The sequence below is a fragment of the Centrocercus urophasianus genome, unplaced genomic scaffold, assembly GCF_019232065.1.
Source record: "Centrocercus urophasianus isolate 14NV4802_14NV808 unplaced genomic scaffold, USGS_Curo_1.0 seq_14, whole genome shotgun sequence".
NCBI classification, from domain to species: Eukaryota; Metazoa; Chordata; class Aves; order Galliformes; family Phasianidae; genus Centrocercus; species Centrocercus urophasianus.
In genome coordinates, this window is record NW_024884586.1 from 1,322,299 (window position 1) to 1,342,915 (window position 20,617).

Here is a 20,617-nt window from a genome sequence, read left to right on the forward strand (position 1 = left end):
TACATTTTTATTTATTATTTAATTTTGTAAGATTAAAAGATTGTGGATAAGAGTAACTGTGCCGTCTCTAACAGCTTCCTGGAGAGCTGTGACTTACTGCTCTCTGTCTCTGAGGAAAAGAGCCTTATTTATACGAATACTGCGCATACTAAATCAATTACAAATAGGTTAAAGATCTCTAAATGCACCTACAATGCAGCCTCATCACAGGTTTGTTTTCTACTCCAGCGCCATTCATGTTCATCACTACTCTCTGGAGGTAACGTAAGAGGACAACCAGCACAGTTTGCCACTGCTGACCATTTCACCAACTTCTGAGTCATTCGCAATGACCAGAAAAGCCAAACAATGTGAGTGCAGTTGTGCAACATGCTTTTTAATTGAAAAGCAAGACAGCACATCTAGAAAGAAGACACGACAGACACAGAGTAAGGGGCTGTACTGCCCCAGAGCTTTGGCGGAGAGGCACTTGACAGGTGCCTCTTTGAAATGCCGTGCTGCTTCACTACCCAGCTGTGTACTTCAGAAACAGGGTCTGCTGAGCGGAACGTCTCTCTCCCTTGCAAGCAAAGAGCTTGCAGACTTCAAAAACAGTTTTGAAGTGACTGCTACCTTGGTATCGAGTTCAAATTAAAATCAGCAACAAAAACGATGGGTGAGTAAGGCTAAATTCCAGTTCTCTGCCTCATGGGATTCTAAATCGGCAGATGCAGCAGAGAGTGGTATTAATTCATATACGGACAAAGAACCCGACTGTCGGCTCAGCGTTTTTCGAGCTCCACTGCAGGCAAAGGCTCCCAGCCGGACACAGAACGAGCAGGTCCAGCCTCGGAGCGCTGCTGCAAGCTGTGTGCGTCACCCTGCTTTCCCAGAGCGCCGTGCCCACGGCGGGCCGCACTCCAACACACACCAACGGACAGCGCGCACAGCAATCCGCACAGCAATCCGCACGCTGCTCGCACCACAGCCTCAGACGCACGCAGAGCGGCGGGCCGAACCCCGCCCCGCCCCGCCCGCCATCCGGACGGCCGCGGGGATACGGCCCGCTTCTGCGCGCGGCCCTACGGCCACCCCGCCCGGCCCTCCCCGGCCCGCGGGACGAACTCGGAGCCGCCCGGTTCTCTCGGCCGATCCGCACGGCCCGGCCCCACGGCCGCAGCGGCCCCGCATCTCCCGGCCCGCGCTCCGCGTCCCCGCGCCGCCACCGCGAGCGGCGCTCCCCGCCCGGCCCCAGCGGCTCCCCGGGGCGACGCGGCGCTCCTCCCTTCGCCGCTCGCCTGCCCACCCCACCCGCGTCCGCCCGTCAGCCCCTTCCTCCGCTCCCCCGAGCCTTTCCTCTCCCCCTGTCTCCTCCCACCCCCCTCCCCGTCCCGAGGTAACTCCCAGGAAACGCGCGGACCCGCGATTCTTACCTTCTTTGGCTTTTTTCCTCCTCGCCAGCGTGCCGCCGAGCTTGCCCAGGAAGGAGTCATCCTTTTTTCTGGACGGGGGCGATTTCGGGGTGGGAGATTTGGGGGAAGAAGGGGACTTCTGGGGGGACGATGCCATGGCGGCCGGGCCGGCGTTCGGGGATGGAGGAGGCGGCTGCGAGGCCCCGGAGCCGTGGGAGGCCGCTCCCGGCTCTGAACGGAAGCGGAATTATTCCAGGCATTTGAGGCAGCTCCGCTCCGCTCTCCCGCTCCTGCCCTGCCTCCCGCCCGCCCTCCGCCACGCGCCTCCGCCGGCGGCTGCGCCCCTCCGCCCTCACCTGTCCCGCCGGGGGACGGCCTTCCCGCCCCGCCACCGCTCGCTCCTTCCTGCGGCTCGGCTCACCTCGGGCTCCGGCGAGGGCCGACCCGCTCGGCGAAAAGCCTCGCCGCACCGCAAGTCGGGTGCGGGCGGAGGCGCAGCTTTGGCACGGGAAGGGCGCAGCCCGGCAGCCCGAGCGGGGCTGGGCCTCGGGGCGGAGCGGCAGGGCGCCGACCGCCGGAGCTGAGGGCCGCTCGGTCGGAGTCGTGGGAACTCGCCGGTACCTGCTCGCACGTGGCGGCTCTGGAGGGGTGGGCGCTGCAGGCAGGTGTTTCTGCACTCTGATCAGCTGCCCAAGTGACGGTGCCGCTCGATAGCCTCGTGCAGGCTGCAGGCACGCACGCGTCTCCCTGGAGCACGCTTTGCTAAGCAGCCCGTGGGTTACCGCCAGAGCCGCCGTGTGAGGGAGGCGGGCATGGCGATGTCTGTTTCAACAGAAAAAATACAACCGCTATAGAAAACGGGGGCGAAGAAAGGTGACATAGCCCGTACTAATCCTCCTTTGATTTGCAGATGAGTAGCCTAAGAGAGAAGCCTCTTTGAAGCAGCTGATGTGCTGCGGCTCGGGAGCTGGTGCGGGAGGCACCCGGGGCAGCGGTGTGTCAGCTGGAGGCACCGCTTTCACTCCCCACTTAATCGCTCGATTAACAATTCAGGCAAAAAGCCACACACGCTTCATGCAAATACCTAGCTATCCATTAGGCGTAATAAGTGAAATGAAATTACCGCGAGGATATTTCTAAATCAGCTAATAATCGTTGTGTTTTCACAAGCTGGTGGCATCGGTTAGCTGACATCAATGAGTATTTGTTGTGTGCAGTTAGTATATGCCCTGGGGAAAAGCTTTATTCATCCAACTGCCATCAGTTAAAAGCATAACGAGCCCAGGCTGCCACCACTGCTCCGCACTTTCTGGGGTTTGCTCTCTGGCTCAAAGCAACACTTGTGTTCCCTGGACTGTTGTCTGCAGGTTGTTTTGAAAAGTTTTTCCATTTATGATGATTCTTTTTGAGGACAGTTACAACATTCATTTTTTTTCTGTACCCTAAAGTCAGAACTAGATATGCTACTTTTTTTTTTTTTTTTTTTTCCTTTTTTTTCTTTTTTGATCTGGGAACATATAGAGAAGTGTGACTTTAAATTAATACTGCATTTGGCTGAAAGGATCTTATTGACATGCATAAGGCCTAGCTTATGGCAGACATGGGAATGCTGCTTTGAAATGCTGAGTTCATATGCAAGTAGTATTTTAACCACAAAGCAAAGCTGTGGTGATATGAACTTGCTGTGGATTTTCATTTGTCTCGGCTTTTGCTCTGCTTCAGATTTGATAAGTGAATGCTTTCACAATCATGCTCCCTGATCCCACTCACAGGACACAACAGCAGCAGGCTGCCATTTGGGCTGCACCACTATATCTGGCACAGAGAAACCTGGAGCAAACCACGAGGGCTCTCACCATGCTCCCTGTCAGCACCTTGTTCAAACTGGTGAGCCGACTCAAATTAATTGTAGCCTGATCATATGTATGCTATTGCCAGGTAATAAAGGGTGGTTACATCACCACACTTCAAATGCATTTTTATTCACCTGCATATCCATCCATGCACACCTGTTTTTTTTTTTTTTTTTTTTTTTAATTTCTTTTACTACAGGACTCAGAATGATTGGGAACAGACTCTTGCTTCTGATGGAGGTAGAAGAGATATAATACAAAATATAACCACTGTGGGGTAGGCTATCGAGAAGGAGCACTGCAGCAGCTGAAAGGATGCCATATACTTACCATCTGAGATGGCTGACTCCCGGGATAGAGGTCAGCTCTGATGTTCTATCTAGTTTTTCAAAGTACTCTTGCTAACTATTATTATTATTATTATTATTATTATTATTATTATTATTATTATTTTAAACACGCAGGCTTAAAGCCAAGCTGGTTAAGGCCATACAGTAAATTATTCCTTTGTCCCTAAGTTCAGTGTTTGTCTCTAAGTGTACCTTTGCATGAGCCTTTTTATCAGATTGGTCACTTAAACCGTGGAAGACAAGTTTTCAAAAATGCTCCAGTGACCTACTGTTATTGCAGTAACTGCTTACAGCAGATCTTTTCGCTGACTTCATGAGGAACAGAACTAGACCCAAGTTTACCCTTGTGATTTCTCCACACATTTGCCCTCAGCCATCTGACTGCCAGTTCTGCATAGTTAGCTACTGAACGTGCCCTCCCCCATGCCTCCCCACCCAGTAATATTCAAAAGCACAGTAAAAGAGGCTGTTTAGAAATCTAACAAAAGATTACGTATTGTGTACAGCTACAGAGATTAAATATTTTAGAAGTTTCAAAGAGAAACGTCACTCTGATGCAAATATTGTTCTGGTACTTGATGCTTCTGGCCACATGTAGTTCAGTCAATTTGTCATCTGTGAGTGCATGGCCAAATGTAGATGCATTTGCATCTGACCATGTTGAGACTGTTTTAGGAAAATTCAACATCAGGAATCTTTCTTAATAAGCATCACTTGTGCTTTTCACTTGAGCCCATGATTTTGTGCATCTGTTACATCAGCGTTCCAGCAAGCACATTGCTGGCATGCAGGGCCACTAGACTTCTTTCAGTGTTTCACTGAAAGCAGCAGAAGAAACTATCTGAAAAGAACCCCATGGTTTGTTCATAGATGTTAGGGGCATAATGATTTAGGTGAAATCCAGTTTGCACTTTCCATATCACAAGGTATTTGCCAGGTTCATGAGGTATGGCTGCCATGAAGATTGCGGGGATTGTTTTCACATGCTGCCATGGTAAATCCATTGTGCTGGACTCTGCGAATAACCATACGGCCCATGCGGAACTCAGCAAAGACAGTTTTAGGCCTTAACAACAGCAAAACTTTTTAAGATACACATGACCTCCAACCTGCTAGGGCACATTCTGGTACGTGCTTACACGAGGAAGAAAACGGAGTATATCTTTCTGAAAAGAAAGTGCCAAACAAAAGTGAAATTCTTAGTGGAAATCACGTATGCCTTAGGCTCAAAAGCAGTTTCAAGGAATAAGTCCAAGTTCACTGCCTGTGCCCAGAGAAACCTAGCCAAACAGTATAAAAACCAGTAAGGCATTCCTTTACCTTGAGTGCAAACAGATTGATTTTGAGGCAAATAATAGCTTACAAAATCCATTCCCTGAAATCCTTGCCCAATTGGCTTTTTTTTTTTTTTTTTTTTTTTTTTTTTTTGCATACAGAATCTTTTGAAGATAGAGGAGCAAATAGGAGGGGAGTCTCAGTAAATTTGTTGGTGGCATTCCTCCCCACTGTGCTCTGGGACAGCCAAACCCTCACTGTGGTCACCTGCTCCCTGAGAGGTGTTAAAAACAGATAAAAGTTTGATGTATTATTTCCAGTGAACCCAGCAGGCAGGTAATTCCTGTGCAGTCCTGAGATATTGTGAGCAGTACAGTACAAGGAGTCACTACCACGCCTGTCTCTCAGGCATACAAAATGGAAACAGTAGAAGATAAAGCTCAGTTCAAGTGTGCCAGAAATTACCTTGACCTCAAAGGGAAGCTGCTGTTGTCCATCTGCCATCTGAAGAGGAGGAACCATCAAGCAGTTTAAAGCCACTGAGGCGGAAACGGCAGTGCAGATGCTAACATAAGCTCCAGTCTTGCTTCTCTCATCTTTTCTCTTATCATTGTCTTGCTCTGAAAGGCTTCCCCACTGGTAAAAAGCAACAAAATGAGATTACCTACTATAAGGAAAGTGATGGGAATTTGAAAATTGGCACTTAAGGTTTTGATCACCAATTCTTAGTGATCCACACGGACACTTTTCCATCAAGTCTTCTGGGAGCTGTTACAGTTTGTATGTCGTGTCCAAGGAAATTCAGGTTGTGAATTCCTGTGTGATAAAGTTGTTATCTCACGGATTTCACAACCTTGTGTATTAGAAGTAGAGTTGAATACCATCCAGCTTCAGGGTGTCATTATTTCTAAACAACTACAAAATGCAATGTGAACTGCAAGACAGGGTAATTTACTTCCCAGTATATGATTAAGAAACTGATACAATTTCTTACCCACTGATTTGTCCTAGAGATATATTATTATACTGTAGGTACCAGAGGAGAGAAATTACTATGGAAATGACTCACAAGCACTTCAGAGAATGAGATACAATTTTATTTATTCAAATACAAAATTGCTCACATCCAGTCCACTTAGACATGGCAATACATTCCAGCACATCACATTATACCCAACAACAATAGTGCCAAGGACTGAAAAAAAAACCAAAAAAAAAGAAAAAAAATACCCCAACAAATCCAGTTAATGAGTCAATTTACAGAAAAGACCAAGCAGTAAGAACACTCATAACAAAACATGCTTAAACAGGTTTGTAATACATGCCAGCCATATTAAACTGACTTGCAAACAGAGCACATAGCTTATTTCTTCTGCCTCCTCTATTCACACAATACAAAGACTGCTTTAAATTGCTCAAGAATTTATTCTTTTCCTGCTTTGCCTGCCTAGTTTGTTTTTGGATCTAATCTTGAGAGGCACTCTAGTATCAGTAAGGGTAGCAGTAGCCTGCCAGGTTTTTCCACCCAAGAGTAGACATGTGGGACCACTGGTTGTGGATGGAGTGTGTTATCACTTCATGGCACGCACAAAAGTATCATTTCAGCAATGAATATCTGTACAGTCCATTACATGCTGATGGCTCTCAACTTCTGCTGCCTCTAATCTCTTGGCTCTCAATGACCAAACAAGTATCTGCTGTAAGGTGAAGTCTCGGGGCCTGTCTGCACCACAGAGTGACCTGAGCCCAGGCTCCTGCCCTGGGTGAGCAGGTCGGACTTTGGCAGAAGACCTGCTTCACATTCTTCTGGGGCTGCCCTTCCTCCTCCTATTCCTTGTACAGAGGAGGATGAACAGGCTTTTAGTACAAATTAGATGAATAAATAATCACTGATTGATGTAACCAAGGGCGTCTGTGCGGAACTGCCTTTACTGTGCAAAGCATTAAGACAATAAGTTTGCTGTAAAACTTGTAAAAAAAATAATAATCCACTGAAAATATTACAACTCTGTTTTCTACAGCAAACAATGACAGATGATCTAGACAGTATCACTCTACTGGACTACATGAGGCTTTGGGGAACAGTGATAAAATCCATACATTTTCTCCACAAAACTGGGAATGCCAGGAGTTTTCAACAGAGAAAATGAACATATTTGTTACTGCTCTGCTTGTTTCTACTTTGTGTCAATCTAAAGTAATAAGAGTTTTAAAATAAATCACTGCAGTCCATCTCAATGAAAATGTAACTTGAAGATCAAGGTGTGCTCAGCATATGAATGACAGAAAAAAATGGCCGATGGTATTTTTGGAATAAATTCAGGGATCCTGCTATGTCTTTCCACCAAAGTGAAAAACAAATTATCCTGTTAAAGCTCTACGTGTTATATTGTAAGGGTATCCCACAGAGAGAGATATATATATATTTTAATCTTAATTTATACCTTATTACTAATAATTACCAAATTGATAAAGCTACCTAGTTTACCCTGCAGACCTGTAGGCATAAATAACTGTTAGAAATAAACTTATTTATGAAAATTGGAGACAACGTCTGAACTGTAAAATATAACATGACACTCTTATCCTCCTTACAGAGACTAATAAATAAGTATAAATAAATAAATATTGCATAACAGTAGTGTAGTTCTTGCAGCAAAGAGGTATTCTATGTATTTGTGGTCAACAGTGAAATTTTTTTTTTTTTAAATTTTAAAAAGGATATTTTAGATTTCTTACAATACAGCAAAAACTGAAGATAACTCATAAATTATCGTACTAAGATCCACTGTATCTGTTACCCTACAGCTAGTTACCAAGAGGTTATTTAGCTTAATTGTCTCATAACAAGAATGCTTGTAGCTTTGGCTGTAAGAAGACAACTCTTGCAAGTAAGCACCAGTCATGAAATACTGAGAACATCAAAATCTTCCCAGTCAAAGTGTGAGGTAAAATGATGTTCAAGAAGAAACAGCCTTTTGGTCTCCTTGGTTTTTCAGTTTGAAAATAAGTGCATCATATGTACAAGTCTGAAATCTTACCAATCTTATATTGCAAAATTGCAGACTTAAGAAAGTACGTGAAGCTATCCTGAATATCAACAAGAATTTCTGCACATCTGCTATGCCATGACTACAGAAAGAAAAAAAAAAAAGATAGCAGGCACTTCCTTTAAGCAAAAGATCTACATATACATTTTTTGAGCAGCAATATAAATGTAATTTAAATGCAATCACAACATTATCTATCAAACATTGCTATTGCAAAACTCAATAATTTTTGCAGCCCTCTGAGGAATTACTCTAAGGGAGATCTGTCAGCTGCTACACCCTCATGATATTTCTTGTGATAAATCCTTTGAAGCAGGGGTGGAGAAGTATTTTAAAATTATCATTCAGCATGCTTTAGAGAAGACCTTAATCAGTGACAGACAAAAGCTATTCTGAGTACCTAACAGTCTTAGGGGAGTTGCCCATTTGATGACCCCTTACCATTTTACAAAACGTGGAGATATTTAACAGCTTGTTCAAAAACACACGGTGCTCTAAAACATAAGAATACCTAGGAAATTCATATCTGACCTTGTATTTACAATGGTTTTAATGAGTGCTTATGCATAGTTATCAGTCAAAAGACTTTTCTACCAGAAAAAAAAAGAACTAACCTTATTTCTATAAGAGATGCTTGCTTTTGACCTTTAAATAGTTCATCATGGCTTCGCTGTGCCAAAATATAAGCAAAACCACATAAAGAGTCAGACGAGCGGACAGAAAATAATGCCATCTCAAAAATACTATATGATATCATCCTTTTTCTTAATAACTCTATTTTCAGCAGTAAAATAACATTCCAAGGAAACACTGGAGTGCCAATTTCCCTTTCACAGGCTGCTGCGTCTCTCAGGTAAATCCATTCCATCTTTATTCTTGTGATTCTTGATGCTGACAGTGAAGTGATTCACATCAGTGTGAGCACAGAAGTTGTTTAAAAGCTCCTGATAATGGGATGACCTTATTCAAATAAACTGACTTCAAATTTGAATTACCTTAAATTTCAGAAGACAGTACCTCCATGATTACAAATACTGCTGGAATTACATTTGTTTGCACATGGCAGTTCAAATACCACTCAGCTGACAGCCCCTTGATAATAGAATGCTTTCAAAGCACTGGTCTTCTGCTTGTTCTTTCACTCTCTGCTCCTCTAAGGCAGACACGAGTTTGTCCCTTTCTTCAACCACTTTCATCATCTCAATAAAAATTTCATCTTCCTCATTTAGATCCATCTCATTTTTAAGGCTATCTGAAAGATCACAAAACAAGAGGTCATAATCCAGATCATTTTGTTGCCATAATTTGCATTTTAACAGCTGTTGTATTTGGATTAAATATTACACTAAAATGAAGTCAATAGCGATTAATATTTTTCACGTTACAGTCCAGGGAAAATTTATCCTGCATTTAGGCCATTAGAAGTTGACCATTGAAGCCCCCAAAGTGTACAGTAGAACCTTTAGCAAAACTTAGGCTGTGAAATCAGTAGTAAGAATGCTACTTATTTACAAAAACTGTTCAAATGCTGCCTAAACATTACACCATAATTAAAATGCTGTATGGTAGGTAGCAGTTACTGTCACTAGAGTACGAAATCTAACGTAACAGCATTTGTACTGGACTTCAAGATTAGTTTATCAAATTCAAAATGCCCAATCACAAAATGCAGAATCTGTAAGAAAATAAACTGTTTTTCAGAAAAAAATGCTGAAAACTGTAGTCACTCATAGTCCACATGCTTAGAACCAACAGGATATTTTGGTGTATTCAGTGCCATGTATTTACCCATCTGCCTCTATTCATCATCCCCACACTCTTCTAATGCTGAATGAAAGGACAAATGCAAACTGTAGACCCAAGTACATAAAGGCAGTTCCAAAATACAATGGTAACCTGCAGCCCTGTAGCTGATATAACCTTGCAGAAGAGCACAGAAGGAAAAGTATAATCCTCTCTGCTTCTCAAAGCAAGCGGGTACTCAAATGGGCATAGTCTATGAATGTAGAATAGCATGTTCACTTTCACTTACCATCAATGGCCATCTTCTCTCTCAGTTTTTGTTCCAATCTGCTTTGATGGTCCTCCAATTCTAATTCTTGGGCTCTGGGTACAATAAAATATACATAAAATAATAAAAATAAATAAATAAAGTCATACAAATATAAGCATTATTTCAATCAAGATTTCACATATTCTGTTTATTCAGTATTTTCTCCTCAAGGGCAGTCAAGGCTAAAACTATTGCCTGTACACAACAATGACAGGAGTACTATTACCACCTTTTGCTTTATGCATTGGATTAAGCTCCTTCTTACAGTGCAGCACTCAGGGCTTTGACCAGCTATGTCAAAGCTTTTTGGTTGTACTCATATAATCATTTTGGACAACCTTGAGCCCTCCCACAAACAGAGTCCAGCCAGAATGAATAATAACTACTGCAGCTCTAAATGCCTTCCTGCATCATCCAGAGACAGTGGAGAAAATATCTGAGAGCCACCTACAGCTATCTGCTGAGCACGCTGCAGAGGGTGAGAGATGAAGCAGCTACAGCCCACATTGTTTCCAGCAACTACAAACAGCAGCACGAGGCAGCTTTTATTGGCTTGGTGTACGTACTTGTTTCATCTCAGTACTGAATTCTTTGATTTTTTCTCTTGTGAGATACACTTGTCAGACTATTTTTCTTACACAAGAGAAAGTGCCTAAGTGTTCATTAGACCCATGCTGCATAAAGACAGAACATGTGTGCTGTAGCTTTTTTGAGTATCCTATAGGAATGAAATAAATTGAAGCACTGTGAGAAGGAAACAATGAGGAGGGCTCAACTGGAGGTCTGCATTCACAACAGCCTGTACTCTAAGTATGTTCATTCCATGACAGTTCAAAACTCCATCTCACAGCAACATGTTCAGATGTCCCATGAGTACAATTTTCTGTCTCCCCTCCACATCTTTTGCATTAGTGTTCATTCTTACTTACACAATCAAGAGCTCAGACTCGTAACGCATTAATTTATTCTTCTCCAGGACCAGTTCAAACCATTCATGAAGCAACTGAGTTTCATCCTGTGTGCCTGAAACTGTTGAAAATAGCAAATCTGAATATGCATTACTGGGCTTCCTTCCAATGCTCTTGCCACTTGAGGTCACTTTCAATAATCCTCATTGGTAAGGCTAGATGAGCCCCAAAGCAGATTTATTTTTCTTCTCTATGCAATTTACAGAGGTAATGTCCAGACATCACATATATAATACACCTGTTTATGGTCGTTTGAGTGCTGTAGTTTATTGCAGTTAAAGATGCGTTAGATTTACAAACATTGTTTGTTTGGAAATCAAGTTTTTCCTTTCAATGGGTTTTTCTTTTTTCTCCCCCCAAATGGTCACTCGCTTTCTTTTAGTTCTGCCTTTGATAATTCTGCCTTCTTGGTTAATAGCAGACTTTGGATCTGTCTATATAGACAGATATCTGATAACATGATCAGATTAAGATGAATTTGCTGGCATGTATCACCCAAGTCCCTGTTTCCAGTGGGCAGCACAAGCACCATCAGGTTCCCTACATATTTTCATTCATTTGCCAACAGGCCTCTAAATCTTCATTTGCTTCAATTGTCAGGAAGGATTGTGGCACCAGAAAAATCTATTATTCTGGGGTGGTTTTGTAACAATTGGAGTTAAGTCATTACTGGTTGACGCTGTGCATACATGTAAGAAGAGATGTTTATCTCCCAGAGAGTGCACAGACTGAGGCCATTTTACTAAAGAGCAGCACAGATTCCTCCTCTACCACTTAAGAGCCTTTACTGCTCTAAAACGTAGCCTGTAAAAAATCTTTGGCAAGGAGTTCTCCAGTGGCAGGTCAGAGTGTGGGGCAGGGCATGTGCCATTTCGTATGGCCCTCCCCAGACATCCACCTTCATATTCATCCAATCTTCCTGGAGTGAGCATTTGTTGCATTAGCAGGATATAATGATGAGAGGAGACGGTAAGTAACTTCCCTACCTGTGTTAATCAGAAATGGATTCCTGCTTAAGCATTGCTCTCCTTTTCCTTTGCAAACCTATCTGCAAATGAGCAGGTAAGCTGATTTTACCAGCAGTATTCCTCAGTCAAGCCTGTCAAGAGAATATCTAAGTCCAATGACACTCCTAATCAAGCTGAGGCTATTCACCTTTCGAGAGGAATTTGTTTTATTTATTTTAGTTATTTATTTTCCTTGAGGTTTTTTTTAACATGCTCCTCACTTCATGTTTTTCACCTTTTTTTCCCCCACAAAACAGAAGCACCCAGCCACCTTTCTACATGATCCCTGTGCTGATGAAGAACTACAGGCAGGCGCTGTCATCTCAGAGGGCCTGGGTCAGCTTGTGCGAGCATCACAAGTGTGTGGGCCCCTGTGCCAAGATCAGGAGCCATGCCAGCTTGCACAGTGTTTGGTGATTTCACATTGGGATTTGACCCCAGTCTGAAGGTACCATGAAACAAGAGGATGAAGCAACAGGAAAGTGAAAAGTTGGCCTGATCTCTGCCCAACTCCATAAAAAACTGGCAGTAAAGGATGTGTTTCTACTGGGTCTTTCAGGTCAGCAAACGATGATAAAAATTTCTTAGAGTGACTGCCAGAGCAGTTCTTGTTGGGACGTGTTAATGGTAGCTTCTTACAGGTTCAACACAAGGTAGCAAGACAGATCTTTTTTTTAAAGGTTAGAGAATTTGTTTTGTTAGCCATGATGGCTTTTTGTAATAGCATTGCTAAAGCAAAATTTTCCTTCTGGTTTGCCCAAATCTACTGTAACCCATTTGATCCCATTTGAAAACTGGATATTCTTCTCATTACATCATAGCTATTTCAGCATTCATTGCTTTTGAGAGTAGGTTGTGGCTGCCTTTTACCATCAACCCTTTATCCACAAAGCAATGCTCTGTTGTCTCTGTGTTACCCACAGATGGGACCTGCAAGTTGCTCCTCCCTAAGAACGTCTAAACCTCGTATTCCTTAATCACAGAGGTTTTCAGCTGATTTCTTTTGACTTTGTTGGAAGTTCTGAGAAACCTTGGATAGATGCTTATGAAATCAAAAATGGTTCATACATGCAGATGTTTGCTCACATTCCAAATCAGAGCTGGATTTTTTTTTCCATGTTCTGTCTACACAGATTTTCTTCTTTACCACCATTCCTCATGAATTCCTCATTTTTTAGTCAATTGATTGGCTATGCTAATTTCAGTGGAAAACGTGCTTGGGGATTTTTATTTCTGTATTTTCTTGTAGGCAAAAGATCTCTATAAGCCTCCACAAATGTCAGTGGAAAACAAAGCAGTGATACATTAATTATTTATGATTCGGTATTTAGAATCAGAATAAAGGGAATAAGGGCCATGAAAAAATACTCATAGGATTGATATTCTTTCTTTCTTTTAAAAAAAAAAAGCATGGATTGTCACTACAATTAGAAGATCATGAAAGCCTTATTTTGCTCATCAGTCTTCATGGCAGTTGTTTCACACCCACGCATGTTCTCTTCTAATTCAGCTGAGGAGCTAATGAATAACCCCAGCTAACAAAGGGGCCATTCATCCTCTGCCTACAGAATTATTAAAGGAGAGCTGCGTAAATGTCACTGAAGACCAGTGTTTGCAGGCCTGTCTCTAAATTTGGTTATTCACAACCTTTCCAGCTCAATATTATTGCTGAACCATGATCGTTTTCTAATCACCTTAATAATACCTATTAAACCACTTGAATTACATAAGCACAGACCTGCTTAAATACAACTTAACCTAATAAACACTGGTCATTCATTAAACAATAATGCCCATTATTTTTAAGAAGGTCAAATGGAACACTGAACTCACTGATTCCTGCATCATTACACATATGATTCAAGTGACAAAGCACTTACTTTTTGTTTGGGAAACTTACAGCTCCATGCTTTTGCACCAGAAGAGCTATTGAGAGACAGTAACATCCTACATTTCAGTATCTGCCCTATTTGTAACTGGCCACCTACACGCAAACAATCAACAGGGAGAAAAAATGCTACTTTCACCTTAATGAGGGCAATCCAATTACTGAGGATGGGAAGAGAATGAGAAGCATCGATCTCTTGGCAGATAGCCTTCTTTAGGAAATGCGATTGTCAAAACAGCAAAACAAGAGGTAGCTCTAGGCCATCCATCCCAGTACTCTGCATCTATCCCAAGAGCTAGAAATCTCTTGTTCCTCATATTTTTTCTAGCTTCCAAGCCAGCCACTCTCATTGAAATCAGTAGTAAGGAACAAAGCTAATATAGCAGTCCTCACAGTCTTAGGAATGTTTCTCACAGATGAGAAACACTGGGTGCTATTTGATAAATTGTAGTGTTTTTGTTTAAGAAAAAGAAATGGTTTCTAGCCTTTTAAATAACATTTAAATAAATAAGAACTATTAGTTATAGGAAAGTTGCTAATAAACATAAAATACTCTTGTTAAACTGGACAGTTTGGTGTTAGAATACGGGCAATAACTGCTAAGAAATATGGCATTAAAACATCTGGTGTGTAGAGATTTTGCTAGGTTTCCTAACTAAGATGACAAGGTCAGGTGCCAAAACATATCCAGTGCTGTGTAACTGCATGCCCCAAAAGCTTGAGGGTCACTTTTCTAAAACAAAGATAAACAGATGCTTTCAATTGGGCTGTCTGCTCCCCAGAACCCTTTTGGCACAGAAATAAAGGCTCCCATGAAGCCACTTACACACACAAATCTTTCCCTCATCCCCTTTTGTCCTGTCCCACCCTGCTGCAGAAGGCTTCCCCGGCTTCACCCTGCCAGTGCTGGGGAGCATTGGGAGAGCAGCACCATGTTTCAGGACACTTGGCACTGTTGGTTCAGGCAAGTGAAAGCCTCATGTAGGATGATGCTCCTATTATCTCTCACCTATTTGGAGTGGTGGGACTGCAGGCTGCTGTTGCTATATCATATATATATATATAATCAAAAGAATGCTACAATGCTCAGCTAAAGGCTGCTTGAGCTAACAGAGTTTGAGGAAAGGGGTAAACAAGGATTTCTCTCCTTCCATATTTCATTTAAAATTTTGTACTGAATTCTATGACAAAAATAAAAACTCTCTTCTTAAAACAAACAAACCAAAAAACAACAGAGAAAACAACCAAAACCCAAAACTATCAAGAACGAACACTCCTTCATTTACCGGATTCTCCTCTGAGTTCTCTCTCCAACTGAACACCAAAAACCTCCAGTGCTCTCTGTCTTTCCTCCAGTTCTTCTAGTTGGCGCTGGATTGCCTGCAAAATTGAAAAGATAGAAAATTTGCAGACGTGGCTTAAGAATTCAGAGACAAAAGGTAGCTTCAGTGGTTAGAGAAACAGCTTGAAGAGACTTCTGAGGAGTCACGGGATATGCAAAGTCATTACGTGTGTTTGTCGTCTAAGCAATTTAACAATTCCACCATCTGCACCAAAATGTGGCTAGAGAAGTATCTCAGATACTGAAAGAACCCCAGTATACTGTGGGTATTTTCAGAGGTGCCTAATGGATAACGGACACAAAACACCTTTATAAGACTGAAGTTTCCACTTCAGGCTGTGTTGGGGCATACCAAACCCAGCCCTCAGCAAACAAGAAAGACAGTTCAAAATGTTTGGACTTGATTACTTCCATAAAGCAGTGAGAGGAAATAATATTACTTCGGGATCATTTACATCTGTCAAAATAAAAAGGATAACATAATTGTTCTTTTCTTTAGGTTAGAGACATGGATCCATCCAAAACCATCCCCTTGCTATTGTAATACAACAGAGGATGATGTAGAACTCTGACTTCAACAAACACAATTGCTTTTCAGGGTCTGAATAAACTGAACTGACCCAGCATCAGCATTTAAAAAAATCAGTTATAAATCAGTATAAAATCCCTCGCTCTATTGTACCAGAGTCCTGGTTGTGTGCCAGGATGATAGCTGAGCTTCTTGCTTTCTCAGGGGATGACATTTCCTTTTTCTCTCTCTGTCCTTCAAAATCAATGTGTTCTACTGCTATTGCCAGTCACTACTGCTCCTTTTCATGCACTTATGCATACTTACAAAGCTGTGACAATCTGCTGGGGCACACTTGGACTTGCCACACAGAGGTGTGAAGCCCTGCCACATGATATTTTGGGTGGATTTCAGTGTGGTAGTCAGTGGGCTCCAGTGAAGAGCAAGGGCGCAGAGGAGATATTTTCCACCCCTGTCCTCGCCAAGCACTCCTGGGAGAAAAATGTCCATTTGTGAGCAACACTGTCACCTGTGCTTTATGAAGTCTCTTCAGCTCCTCTTGTTTAATCAATTGTTTTGTCTCCTTCTCCAGTTTTCTTCTCCTTCTAAGAGATCTTTTAGCCTATAAAAGGGAAAAAAACAACACCAACACAACAACAAACAATCAAAGTACAAGTATGCCACCAAATGCTTCCACAAGCCTTTCCCAGAATCACAGTATCACTAAGACTCAGAGAGGTCTCTGGAGATCGTCTAATCCAACTACCCTGCACAGAGCAAAGTAAGACACTGCAAGTTGCTTGGGCAGCCTCACTGAAATGAAAACACTGGTGTAGGGAATATCTTCAAGCACTTCCCTATATGAGCTTTGAAACTTTACAGAGCCCTCTGCAACACTAAGCATGAAGTGTCTTTACCAATAGAAAGGTTCAAATGATAGGGAGGACTGTACACAAAGCAGCATTGCCTATGGCATGTGCAGACACTACGTACCTGAGGGAGAAGCCAGGCACAGGCAGTGAGAAGCACTGGAATAAGAAAACTCAACCCCACTGCTGGAGTAGAAAATTCAGTCTGAGGTGAGAATGCTGTCTCTGATGGTTCCAGTAAGTGTTACATGTAGAAACAGGTCTTTCAAAATCTAGCTGGTTTGATTGTAACTCACACCTGTGCAGTGCAATGAAAGTGGGAAGAGAGCACGCACTACAAGGCTGCTGGGGAAATGCTTCACCTTGCTCTTGGTCTAAGCTCTCTGGAAGTGCTTCAAGGCTGTGGTTTTCTCACTCAGGAGGAGACAGGATATATGGGCACAGTAGACAAGACTGCTGAAAAACTAACAGGCCAGGAAGCCACTGGCATTTTTTTCACAAAGTTTTATCAGTGAAAAACAGTGGCACTGGCTAAACAGAGGTACTTGGAGGTAACTTAGAGAGACAAAGTGAGTTGGGGGACTTCCATGCTGCCTCACAGTGCCAGACAAACTGTGGGTAGAGTGGGCAACAGTGGTACGAGGAAGAGAACTGAAAATGCTTATGTGCCATGAAATATTTCATATCTGAATGTCTTCTCTTAAAAATGAACTGAAGGTGCTCTAGGATAACAAAAAGTTTAAATGCTGGTTGCTCCTACATTTGTTGATAACTTTTCCAAAATCTGCTCTGCTTCAGAGGGTTTCTGCAATCTCAGTGCATCCTTATCCAGCATCACAGGTGGGATATGCAGCCAAACACTGTTGCACTTTGCTTTGCATTGCTTCCTCCAGAGCCGATCCTCTCCTTTTGCCCTCGAAAGGCAACAAATGAAAGGGCCACCTTAAACTATAACTTCCACTTACTTATATTCTCTCTGCAGAAAAAAAAGTTTAATGTTTATCTGATGAGCTAGTCAGGCAATAAAAGCTGCTTCTTCAGGTCAGAGTTGGGTATCAGGAGTTCACTGGTGATTTAAATCCATTGCTCCAGAAAGACACATGAGCTGTGTTAGGGCTGGGAGATGCCAGTGTACAGCACATCCTTTCCATGTATGTGGTCTGGGTGTGACTTTCCAGCTCATGTAGCCATGCTGATTAAAGTAAACACAGAGTTTTTCATGCAATCTGCCTGTACTGCCTCACAAATGAAGTTGTATTTCCCCACGGGAAATCTGCATCTGTTTGGTTTAATTTTTTCAATGGTTTGCTTGTCGGGCTACATATTAAAGCCACTTATGAATACTGCTTCAAAGTGGTTTCAGTTAAACATGTCTGTTTGTCCAATTAAGACCTTCTCCATCAACACTGGTGTAACCTGGGGGAATTACAGATTCAAGGAGGAGAAAAATTTTCATGTTCATCTGTCACAGTTTTAGTGTATTTTACATCCATGGCATGTAACCCTCGGTGATAAAATGTTCCAATCCCCATTTAAAGAAATCGTGGAGTGCTTTAGAACAAAGTCATATGAATCTTAAATATAGTCCAAGTGAGGAAATGTATTTTTGCTTCAAAGAAAAGGTTACCTTATATGTTAATGAACGGTTGAATTCAAATTCATCTTCATCAGAGGAAGAAGTAAAATACTCCACAGTCTGCTTCCTGACAGGTGGAAGTTCACATCCTAAGTAGAGGGAACAAAGCCATTAAAGAGGCAAAAAATACCATTCTTTAACATATACAGACACTTTGCACCTGCCCCAGGTCCTAATCAGCAGCACCCAGAGCAATTTGGAAATTTGGCTCACTGTATTAATTGGATTTTGGTCATTGTCAAAAACCCTGCCTGGTATATCTTTTTTTTTTTTTTTTTTAGGTATTGTAGACAAACAAATTAATTCCTTGAGCCCTCTCCACGTAGCATGCTGTTCTGAATGCATTCAACATTCATTAAAATGCATATCTGAAGTTAGCCATATTACCCAAATGATTGTGTAAGGTTCGCTATACAGTGTAATTGAATGCAAAAAGTCTGAGCCAGCTCTTAAACAAATTACCCTTATGTGGCTTGTAGCATCTGGCACCCATTTTTACTACATGACATCTGCTCAGTGTAAAATAGTTGGCGTCAGAATGTCTGGTCATAGAAAAAAATCACAAATGTAATCAGAAGCAAATGGACTACGAGAACAAGGCTTTATCACACAGCCTCATGCAACATAAATATTTAATTAATTATGTCTAAACAAACGTCACTTATTTTTCTGCTTTAGGAATATTATCACATCATTGAACTGTTGATTAAAATGCCATAATAAGTCAGGAAAATCCATACATCACAACAATGCATTTCATAAGGAAAACTCAAAGGCTGCCTGTAGAGGAAGCACGCTTTCAGAATTACAAATTAAATTACATTTAATTGCAGCAATTTTATAATGCCTGTTTTCCCAGCATCTTGTTTCAACTGGGTGTAAATATTTGAATTTCTTCTTAATTTGTCTAATTCATAGCTTCATTCTCTTTATTTAAGAAAATAAAACTGCTTTTGGAACATCTGTCTCTACACTTCAACCTGCTATAGGGTTAATGATTAACAGCTGGGCAACATCTTGGAAACGTACCTTATTTAAAGCCAGCATTTATTTATTTATTTTTATCTGCCAGGTAACAGTTAGCTTTCTATGTGCAAGTTGCATTCAGATTAAAATCACTTCCCACTCGCTAAGTGGGAATGCTTCCTCTTTCTTTTGCCTTCTCCTTCATCTCAGTCCTGAGATGGCATTTTTGTCTCAAAACCTGATTTAAAACCTGGAGCCAAGAAACATGTTCATCCCAGGAGGTAAAGCAATGAGAGCAAATCCAAGTAATTTGAGACAAAATTCTGATATTTCCCCCAAACATTTCATTTTTGGAAGCACCCAGTCCTTGCCTTCAGTGGAGCTGCAAGCTCAAAGGGTTTTTTGGCAGGCCAGCAAGGACAGCCAGCCTTGCCAGCGCAGGAGACAGAAGAAGGCATGGGCAGTACTGCATTCACTATTTCTTTTGAGGAGTGAATTCACCTATTTCGCATTTCTTTGTACAACCAAACTAGCACAGTAACTATCCTGCAGTCACACTGAGGGTGAAATCAATACATATCATAATATGCAATGGGCAAACCTTCTGGGGAGCCCCAGCAGTGCTGGCCATGCAAGCAATTACATGCTCCCTTTCTTCTCTCTGCTCTGGGAATAAGTGACGGCTTCTCCATGCTCTTCTCTTTGAGCAACATCAATAATTTAAGCAGTGTTACAAAGTCTAGAGAAAAAACAGACTGTTTTTTCTCTATATAAATATAGCAGAGGCACCCGCCTCTCCTCAGGTGTCTTTCTGGAACGGAGAGAGGATTGCTGACATCTCCAAGGACCTTCATCAAGGGTTATCTCATGAGCATGAGGACCTGGAATAAATTCATGTCCACAGCCTTGCCAATGCCTGTCAGCTAAGAGAGCCATGTGCTAGCACCTCGCTCTGCAGAGAAAAGCCATTTAAGCTGCTCCTAAACAGCTAAACAGCCTGTGAAGGGATGCTGCATCCTGAGTCTTGGGAGACAGTGGCCACCAGAAGCAGCTGCCAGGGAGTTCACCACCTGCAAAGTCTCCAGGAAGGTGAGCCCTGGGAACCCACTCATACATGTTGTCCCATAGCCTGAGTTGTGTGTGTTGGGTTATGGCTTCTGTCCCACGCACTGCACGCACGTTTCACATCACCGGAGCTCTCCACTAATACAACATGGAAAACTGAAAACCTTGGTGCTCCAGAGAGATACCCCATGAACACACAGTGAATAGTGAAAAAACTGGAGTAAGGAAGGTGAGTTTTTGGCTCTCAGATGCATGGCACTGCCACATTTCAGGCTACAGAGTTAGTGAAACAGTGCCTTACTTCCAACAGTAAAGGGGCAGCCACTCTGTGTTTGCCTCAACTATTTTTGCTTGGCTTCTTTGTTCCAGGAAAGAGCAGAAAAACATACTTGAAAT

General features: G+C 42.3%; 2 protein-coding genes and 1 long non-coding RNA gene across 11 annotated transcripts in view; 1 reads left to right on the forward strand and 2 right to left on the reverse strand.

The window, feature by feature from the left end:
- PARVA (parvin alpha) overlaps positions 1-1,612 on the reverse strand; it is a 59,121-nt gene extending 57,509 nt beyond the window's left edge. The window contains exon 1 of the mRNA XM_042813759.1: positions 1,413-1,612. Within this exon, the coding sequence (XP_042669693.1) occupies positions 1,413-1,548 (136 nt within the window). The 5' untranslated portion in view covers positions 1,549-1,612. The remainder of the gene's footprint in view (positions 1-1,412) is intronic.
- On the forward strand, positions 1,382-19,054 carry LOC122157736. Of its 5 annotated transcripts, XR_006168006.1 has the most exons (5): positions 1,382-1,501; positions 3,164-3,278; positions 3,444-3,604; positions 6,891-8,772; positions 12,205-19,054. It is a non-coding gene; the product is annotated as an uncharacterized LOC122157736 (long non-coding RNA). The 5 variants fall into 5 exon arrangements; XR_006168004.1 differs by lacking the exon at positions 1,382-1,501 and having other exon boundaries at positions 2,039-3,278; positions 5,031-8,772; XR_006168002.1 differs by lacking the exon at positions 1,382-1,501 and having other exon boundaries at positions 2,048-3,278.
- Positions 5,970-20,617, reverse strand: part of MICAL2 (microtubule associated monooxygenase, calponin and LIM domain containing 2) — a 120,942-nt gene continuing 106,294 nt past the window's right edge. For all 5 annotated transcript variants that reach the window (XM_042813756.1, XM_042813753.1, XM_042813755.1 and 2 more), the window contains exons 25-30: positions 18,182-18,279; positions 16,215-16,307; positions 15,122-15,215; positions 10,902-11,001; positions 9,952-10,025; positions 5,970-9,171 (exon numbers count right to left, since the gene is read on the reverse strand). In XM_042813756.1, coding sequence (XP_042669690.1) covers positions 8,987-9,171; positions 9,952-10,025; positions 10,902-11,001; positions 15,122-15,215; positions 16,215-16,307; positions 18,182-18,279 — 644 coding nt within the window. In that variant the 3' untranslated portion in view covers positions 5,970-8,986. The remainder of the gene's footprint in view (positions 9,172-9,951; positions 10,026-10,901; positions 11,002-15,121; positions 15,216-16,214; positions 16,308-18,181; positions 18,280-20,617) is intronic.